This window comes from Silurus meridionalis, chromosome 20 (assembly GCF_014805685.1).
Source record: "Silurus meridionalis isolate SWU-2019-XX chromosome 20, ASM1480568v1, whole genome shotgun sequence".
In the NCBI taxonomy this organism is placed as follows: domain Eukaryota; kingdom Metazoa; phylum Chordata; class Actinopteri; order Siluriformes; family Siluridae; genus Silurus; species Silurus meridionalis.
The window spans coordinates 10,899,279-10,908,893 of NC_060903.1; the positions used below are offsets into that span (position 1 = coordinate 10,899,279).

A 9,615-nucleotide genomic window follows, 5' to 3' on the forward strand; every position below is an offset into this window, starting at 1 on the left:
GAAGGATCATTGCCCAAGATGACCAGAAGTCCCCGAAGACAAAGGCATCTGACGTCTGTTGGCTCAATTGTCTAGACGATAGTGGACATTGAATAAAACACTTTATAAGATACTGGCTGTAATTTACAAGAAATGAAAAGAAGAGATTAGGAAAAAATAAACTGAAAATAGGAGATAAAATTATGAGAATAGAGAATGCAGAGGTAAAAAAAATGACTCTTCATAAAAAGGAAAAGCTTCATAGGAAAACAGGACTGATGTAGATATGTTAACTTACCTTTGTCTGGCATAAAAGTTCAGCCAAAAGCTGACCAGTAAGGCCTTTCTTCTTTTTGAAGAGGTCCATGAGGCTTGGAGACAAATGGTCAAGTGCATCCAAGAAGTTTTCTCTGAGATTTTTCCCTGCCAAATTCATAAGAAACCTGAAACATGGCAAACAATGCATCAGTCAATGTTCACATTGACACACTCAACACTACATGATATGTAGACACGTAACACAAACCTGATTTTCTGTAAAAAAGAGCTGGCCAACGATGCACCAGCTGGCTGATGGCAGGCTTCTCTTTGACAATCTCGTTTCTGCAAAATGCAAACGTCACATCCATCTCTTTCTTAACCAAGGATTCCTTTGGCTTTGTCTTCATCATTTCATTGACCAGAACTTCACGAGCTACTTCCATGTTCTGGTCATTCATCCCCTCTGGAAAATCAGGCAGGAAATTTATTTCCCCTTTCTTTGGCTTCTTGATCTGTGTGTTGGGAGGATCGCCATTTGTAGTGTTACTTCCTCGCTTGCCACCATTGACAGTAACATCTAGTCGACCCAGCTGCCGCATTTTGGTTCTATAATTACCCATTTTGAACTTAAGGCTATTCTTCCAACCGTTCCAGCCAGAGGGTGACCCGGTTTCTTTAAGGCAGGGGTCTCAAATTAAATTTACCTGGGGGCTGCTGGAGGCAGAGTCTGGGTGAGTCTGGGCCGCATCAGGTTTTCCACAAGAAAAGCTTTGTTTAAAAAATTCCAATCTTCTCAAATCTCTTTATTTTTTAACACAAAATAAGTTGAAAAAATAAATAAATTAAGAATCAATGAAAAAATAAATAAAGAAATTAAGAATCAATAAGAAAATAAATCAATCACTAATAAATAAAATAATAATTATAATCATGAAAATAATAATAATAATTTGATTTCTCTAGTTAGCGACTATATGTGGTTTCTTCAGTCTTCTATATCTGCTGTATTCAGATTCAAATGTCTGTATTAACAGTTCTTTAACCTTTAACCTTCTTCTGAACATGAATTGTCCTGAACATGAATAGAACATTGAAGAACATGAACTGTTCTTTTGAACATGGCTTCTCTTGCCTACTTCTTGCTGCCAGAGACCTGGCAGCGCCTTCTCTCGCATAGCCGAGCCACATTTAGCTTGAGGGAGGAAGCAGTTGAGACCCTCAGTATGGCTTGAAGATGATCATCAGTAAGTCTGAACCTATACTTGGACTTATTGAAGTTCAAGGTGGAGAAGAGCTTTTCACACAAGTATGTGCTCCCAAAAAGGCACATGGTCCGCTTGAACATTCGGGAAAGCTCAGGGAAGCTGGGGGTCAATTCTCTCAAAAATTGCCCAAGCTTGTCTGCTTTTCCACTCACCTCCCTGAACTACGCTTTGAGTTGCACTGCAGGTCAATGAGCTCAATTTGAAGCACAGGAGAGGCATCTTGCACATCAAAGGAGAAGGGGTCTGCAAAAATTTTAAATGTGGCTCTTGTGCGTCTTTAAGTCTGCAAATCTGTGATCAAATTCCTCCTGTAGCTTCAAAATGACGTTAACATACTTCTCACCACTGAATGGTGTGCCTGCATCCGCGAGTGCCTTGCATGCTGGGAAATGGCATAGGTTTATCTGAGAGAGCTGGGCTTTCCATAACACTAGTTTTGTGGAGAATGCTCTCACGTTGTCATCGGCAGCACTGACAAGTTGCCCCTGGCCTTGTAACTTCTTGTTGAGTACATTAAGCTCATGTGTGATATCAACAAGAAAAGCTAAGTCCATGAGCCATTTGGGATCACTTAGCACAGGAACAGCCACTCCATCCTTCTCCATGAAGGCTTTCACTTCTGCTCTCAACTCAAAAAATCTCTTTAATACGTTTCCCTTGCTGAGCCAACGTACCTCGGTGAAGTAGAGCACATCCCCGTATTCTGACTATATTTCCTCTAAAAAAGCACGGAACCCCTGGATTTGTTTTGGTTGATGCTTTTCACAACGACAGACATCACATTGTCAAACTTCAGGCATTTGCTGCAAAGGGCCTACTGATGGATAATGCAGTGCAGTGCAATGGCCTCCTCCACACCCTCTTCTTCCAGTTTTTTTTTAACAAGTGCCACCAGTCCATTTTTCCTCCCTGTCATTGATGGCGCTCCATGGGTTGGTATCCCAACAAACCTCTTCCATGGCAAACCGGCATTCCTAATGGCATCACACAACTGGCAAAATATCTCCTGAGCGGTGGTCCGGCCATGCATTGGAATTACTCTGAGCAACTCCTCCATCACTTCAAAATTGTCATTAACACCAGCTCCATCACCAAGAAAGCCCAGCAGCGTCTATACTTTCTGAGAAGGCTGAGGAAAGCCCACCTCCTCCCCCATCCTGTCCATGTTCTACAGAGGGACCATTGAGAGCATTCTGAGCAGCTGCATCACTGCCTGGTTTGGGAATTGCACCGTCTCGGATCGCAAGACCCTACAGAGGATAGTGAGGACAGCTGAGAAGATCATCGGAGTCTCTCTCCCCTCTATCATGGACATTTACACCACACGCTGCATCCGCAAAGCACACAGCATTGTGGACGATCACACACACCCGTCACACGCATACTTCACCCTCCTACCATCAGGAAAACGGTTCAAGCATTCGGGCCGTCACAACAAGACTGTGTAACAGTTTCTTCCCACAAGCCATCAGGCTTCTCAACACACAGAACTGAACAGAACTCACACACACACACACACACACACACATACACACACACACACACACACACACTCACTGTGTGTTACTGTTACTGAACTGAACTGTACAACCTGGACTAAACACATTCATCACTCATCTCGATCCACTCCATCACCATTTATATATTTATTATTATTTATACTATATTCAGTACAATGTTTATATTCAGTACAATGTTTACATGCTGTTTTTGCACCTTTTATACTACAGTATAATGTTTACATGCTGTCTTTGCACCTCCTTGCTGCTGTTTTTGCACTACATTGCTCTTTCTGTTTGTATTTTCTCCTGGGTATAGTTTTTACATTCACCTCACACAGTACTGTATATGTAAGTATACAGTAGGTTTACTAGTCGGCGCTATACTTGGTTTTTGTCTTTGTCTTGTCTTGTGTTGTCTGTCTGCACTCTGTCTGTCTGTACTGTTCTTTTGTTTGCACTGTTTGCACCAGGCTGCACTCGATGCACTTTATGTTGTTTTGTTGTTTTGTGTAGCACCAGGGTTCCGGAGGAACGTTGTTTCGTTTTACTGTGTACTGTGTACCACTGTGTATAGTAAAATGACAATAAAAGCCACTTGACTTGATATATATATATATATATATATATATATATATATATATATATATATACACACACACACACATACACACACATACACATACACATTTAGATATGTCTATTTATGTATAATGTCCTGCTGGGCAGCAACTTAAGAAAACCTTTTTTTTAAGTGTTGTTTAAGCGCAGTCACATAGCGACACCTGTCCATCGGCAATAACAGTCCTCGGTAACCCGGACCAATTATAGGGTCGCACCGTTATTTATGGGTCATTGTTTTTTATTTCCATCGCGCTATTTGCATTGTATTCGCATTGCCTCACACAATGAACATTACATATATTTCTATATGATGTAAAAGTAGTCAAAACAAATGACATCGACAACAGCACAGTGTCATTTCCGCTTTTTTCCCCTGTAACAACAGCACATAAAAAGAAGCAGGAATGACGTTCTCCATGTAGTGAGACGTTCACTGTCCGTCGGCTAAAGGCTTGTTTGAAACGTCAATGCGACAGTGACAAGTTGAATTCTATATATTACACAGCCTTAAACATGTCTTTTTCAAAGCCTGCAGTGAAGAGAAAGGTTGGTGATGAGCACAGACAATTTCAGGAAAAGTGGGAAATGCAATATTTCTTTGTTGAGCATAGGGAAACGCATATCTTATTTGCACAGAGAAAGTTGCGGTGCACAAGGAATACAATTTGAAACGCCATTACACAACTAGACATGCTGAGGAGTATGTGAAATACCAGGGAGATGAGAGAGCCAATCGGGTTGCCAATCTTAAAACATGTCTACTGAGGCAACAAGATTTCTTCAAGAAAGCAACCAAAGAGAGTAATGCAGCAGTCGAAGCTAGCTACATGGTTAGTGAGATGATTGCTACAGCAGGAAAGCCATTCACAGAAGGTGAATTTGTCGAAAAGTGCATATTACAGGCTGCAAGTATAATCTGTCCAGAAAAGAAAGGTCAGTTTAGCAACATCAGCCTTTTTGCCAACACCGTGGCAGAGCGCATTTCTGACCTGTCAAGTGACATTTATGACCAACTGTGTGAGAAAGCCAAATATTTCAGTGTATGCTCAGTCACTCTTGATGAGACCACAGACATCACCGACACTGCCCAGCTTGCAATGTATGTCCGTGGTGTTAATGACAATTTTGAAGTGATGGAGGAGTTGCTCAGAGTAATTCCAATGCATGGCCGGACCACCGCTCAGGAGATATTTTGCCAGTTGTGTGATGCCATTAGGAATGCCGGTTTGCCATGGAAGAGGTTTGTTGGGATACCAACCCATGGAGCGCCATCAATGACAGGGAGGAAAAATGGACTGGTGGCACTTGTTAAAAAAAAACTGGAAGAAGAGGGTGTGGAGGAGGCCATTGCACTGCACTGCATTATCCATCAGTAGGCCCTTTGCAGCAAATGCCTGAAGTTTGACAATGTGATGTCTGTCGTTGTGAAAAGCATCAACCAAAACAAATCCAGGGGTTCCGTGCTTTTTTAGAGGAAATGGAGTCAGAATATGGGGATGTGCTCTACTTCACCGAGGTACATTGGCTCAGCAGGGGAAACGTATTAAAGAGATTTTTTGAGTTGAGAGCAGAAGTGAAAGCCTTCATGGAGAAGGATGGAGTGGCTGTTCCTGTGCTAAGTGATCCCAAATGGCTCATGGACTTAGCTTTTCTTGTTGATATCACACATGAGCTTAATGTACTCAACAAGAAGTTACAAGGCCAGGGGCAACTTGTCAGTGCTGTGACTATGACAACGTGAGAGCATTCTCCACAAAACTAGTGTTATGGAAAGCCCAGCTCTCTCAGATAAACCTATGCCATTTCCCAGCATGCAAGGCACTCGCGGATGCAGGCACACCATTCAGTGGTGAGAAGTATGTTAACGTCATTTTGAAGCTACAGGAGGAATTTGATCACAGATTTGCAGACTTAAAGACGCACAAGAGCCACATTTAAAATTTGTGCAGGCCCCTTCTCCTTTGATGTGCAAGATGCCTCTCCTGTGCTTCAAATTGAGCTCATTGACCTGCAGTGCAACTCAAAGCGAAGTTCAGGGAGGTGAGTGGAAAAGCAGACAAGCTTGGGCAATTTTTGAGAGAATTGACCCCCAGCTTCCCTGAGCTTTCCCGAATGTTCAAGCGGACCATGTGCCTTTTTGGGAGCACATACTTGTGTGAAAAGCTCTTCTCCACCTTGAACTTCAATAAGTCCAAGTATAGGTTCAGACTTACTGATGATCATCTTCAAGCCATACTGAGGGTCTCAACTGCTTCCTCCCTCAAGCTAAATGTGGCTCGGCTATGCGAGAGAAGGCGCTGCCAGGTCTCTGGCAGCAAGAAGTAGGCAAGAGAAGCCATGTTCAAAAGAACAGTTCATGTTCTTTAATGTTCCATTCATGTTCAGGACAATTCATGTTCAGAAGAAGGTTAAAGGTTAAAGAACTGTTAATACAGACATTTGAATCTGAATACAGCAGATATAGAAGACTGAAGAAACCACATATAGTCGCTAACTAGAGAAATCAAATTATTATTATTATTATCATGATTATAATTATTATTTTATTTATTTATTAGTGATTGATTTATTTTCTTATTGATTCTTAATTTCTTTATTTTTTTATTGATTCTTAATTTATAAATTTTTTCAACTTATTTTGTGTTAAAAAATAAAGAGATTTGAGAAGATTGGAATTTTTTAAACCAAGCTTTTCTTGTGGAAAACCTGATGCGGCCCAGCCTCAACCAGCCTCACCCAGACTCTGCCTCCAGCAGCCCCCAGGTAAATTGAGTTTGAGACCCCTGTCTTAAAGGAACTTACCAGATACAATAGGTCATGGTAAACCGCGTAAAACAGCCAGGTGAAAGCCTAAAGGCAGTGAAACTGGTTAAAATCGTGTTTTTACTGCATGCGATCAGCAACGCGCGTGAGAAAGTGATCTAGCGTTAGATATCGATTAGTTGTGGATAAAAAGCCAACGAACCAGTAAATGTTAAAAAATTCCACCGCTGCCCCAAAACCCCTCCCCCCACAGTTAGCTTAATATACATTACACAGGTAAGTTATCCAGTGTCTAAAAATGCCCGTCGAAATGGCGAAAGTTTAAATTAGGTTTTTACAACTCTCTGAGTTATACTTACATTCCAGTTCCTCGCCAGCAGTGCCTGAATCCACACAACCGCAACAAAGACAGAAAACTTCGACTCAGTATGTGGCTGAAATCAGTTTTGGACTGTTTTTGTTTTGTATTATATGTCTGTATGTATTTGTGTTTAAGAGCAAGCTGCAATAAAGACTGTTAAAATAAGGAAAACACACACACTGATACCTTGAGCAACTGCTCATTACTCTGTTAATAGACAGTTGTCACAACTGGGAAGAAGAGGTGTGGTCTGTTCAATAACTTTTCAATTTAAGATCATTGTACTTCAAATTATTTGCACATTGGACTATGCCAACAAATTAGTAGAATATACTTGAAATGATAAAGTGATGTCATCAAACTTTTTTGTTTTAGTGTATCATGCTTGAATATTTAAGTAGAAACTAAATCCAGGCTAACAGTGCTGCTGATTTACTAATCTTGTGCCTTTCTTAACCTGGCTGTTACTGCTCTCATATTTTTTCCCTGCCACATAAATTAATGCGGAATTACTGCGGAAATGCTCAAATCTGTTATGTTTACATTTTTTGTTTGGCTGTTTTTTATCATTATCTGAGGTTATTTATTTAATTAACTGAGTGGGGACCTCACAATTACTCTAATTAATAATAACACAGAATTGAGGATATGCTTTTTTCCTCATCACAGAGTTTATTAAACCTAGCTTAGTAGAAGTATTCTTTTGGCAACATTTCTGTTCCTGCACTCACTGCATTCAAATAATGGGTGTATGGAGTATTGTTTAATTTGTGTTTTTTTGCAAAAGTACAGTTAGAATCTAGCTGAAATTCAGTAAGCCTTTGCTTCACTTTCTTTCTTCTTTCAGTTGGTGACTTTAAAGGAGGCAAAACTCCTTTTCAAGGACGATGATGAGTTGATCAGGGAGGTCTTTGAGTATTGGAACAAGAAGAGAAAATTATGTCAAAGTGGTTTTCTCAATCTGGCTGTAAAACAGGAAAAACGAGATGGTTCAATCTCTAATGACCCCTATGTTGCCTTCAGGTGCAGGACTGAAAAAAATGCAGACCAGGAAGGTTAGCATAAGCCCTAAAAGTTTACCTTATCTGTTTATGAACTATATGTGAATGGTTCCGGTTTATCTCTCACTCTGTGTTTGTATTTTTTCAGAATCGCAATAATGATGATGTTGTATATAAAAAGATGTTAAAATTAAGGAGAGACCTGAGCAGATCCATTAACATATTGGAAATAATAAAGAGATGCGAGAAGAGCAAGCGAGAATTTGCTCCACTTTACTCTGGAGATAGTGGAGAAGTGGTGAGGCACAAAGCACTGAAACAAAACTTAAAATATTTTTTTCCCTGGACTTTGAATAAGTAATGAAGAAGACCTAGTAGAACCTTAGGGTTATAATAATCGGTATGTGTTATATTACACTGATATTCTGTACATTAATGATTTTGTCCTACTTTTACTTTTTATTTTGTTTGCTTTACTTTTATATGCATTTCAGTAATGGCTTGGCTGATTTTGAGGGTAAGGTAATGACTGAAGTTTTGGCTCAGAGGGCACTAGAGAGGTTGTCTAGTCCCCTGATGCTTTTTAACACCAGCTGCAAGTACAGACATACAGAACATGACCATGACTGCAAGAACAAGGTATACATAAAGTACCATGCACATACTGCCTGCTGATTGTTAAATAAATCTAAGTGATCATCTTATGCCAGTTTTTGTTGAATACATAGCAATCCCCTTACTGGTTCAAAACCTTTGCAGGCTGAAAGCCAAGTCAAGGTTTATTTATTATAAATAAATAATGTAATTACAGCAGATGTTTTTCCCAGGTTGGTACACATTAGAGTCTGTGATGTGAGTGCATCTACTCTCTTAGGGGTGACACCACATTTATTATGCAAATATACACCATATGTGATGTAAGTAGCAATGTGTGTTCAGGTGGAAAAGCCAGAAGTGATACTAGAGAAGAGGAAGTATGAGAGGAAACCAAAGCCTGTGCTTCTATCTGGTCACTCTGTCCCTGCAGCAGTCAACAGTAAAGCCCAGTATAATTTCCCCTGCTCAGATGTCGAGTCCCGCTCACAGGTACATAAATTAGAATTGACACCACATGCAATTTGAGTCTTTTGGTATATTATTTCTTAATTTAGTATAGTAACCTTTGCTTAGATTACGGCAGGCATTCTTTGTATCATTGTTTCGAGAAGCTTATGCAATGTCACAATATTTATTGTTATCCAGAGTTGTCTTGTAATGATGGGAGAGTCTGACTATTGTGTAAAATCTTCTCTGTAAAGGCTAATTCATGTGTTAAAATGATGTCTTAATGCTCCATGACCGAGTTATTTACAATTTGAGCCTGATGAATATTGGCATTGTCATCTTGGACAATGTCAGTGCCATTAGGGCAGTAAACTTTATTGATGCATAAAACTGGTCATTCAATATATTTAGGTAGTTTAGGTCTTTTTTGTTGTCATTTTTTTTATAATGCACAAAAAGTTTTATAATGGGAAAATGTCTGGACTACAGGTGGGCCAGTTCAGCACCTGGGCTCTTCTACTATGAAGACCTGCCATTGTAATAGATACAATATGTGGTTTCTCATTGTTTGCTGCAGTTTGCATGGCCTTCCCTAAGGAGACATCATATACCCCTCCGCATTGATCTGCAAACTGCCCATTCCATAGACATTAATGCATCCCCCATACCACCAGAGATGCAGCCTTTTGAACTGAGCACATAACAAACTCTCTCCTGTTTAGCCTAGAGTATGTCACATACATGGTTTTCAAAAAGAATACAAAAAAATTTAGTATATTTTTTGTACTTTCTTGTTTGTACCTCTAAAAGAACATTTA

General features: G+C 40.0%; 1 protein-coding gene across 1 annotated transcript in view; it reads left to right on the plus strand.

The window, feature by feature from the left end:
- The window catches only part of LOC124403280 (enhancer of polycomb homolog 1-like), a 40,384-nt gene extending 30,973 nt beyond the window's left edge, over positions 1-9,411 (plus strand). Inside the window, 7 exon segments of the mRNA XM_046876954.1 lie at positions 7,600-7,788; positions 7,790-7,807; positions 7,902-8,015; positions 8,017-8,051; positions 8,248-8,392; positions 8,693-8,839; positions 9,287-9,411. Coding sequence (XP_046732910.1) covers positions 7,600-7,788; positions 7,790-7,807; positions 7,902-8,015; positions 8,017-8,051; positions 8,248-8,392; positions 8,693-8,839; positions 9,287-9,322 — 684 coding nt within the window. The 3' untranslated portion in view covers positions 9,323-9,411.
- Positions 9,412-9,615: the final 204 nt, after the last annotated feature.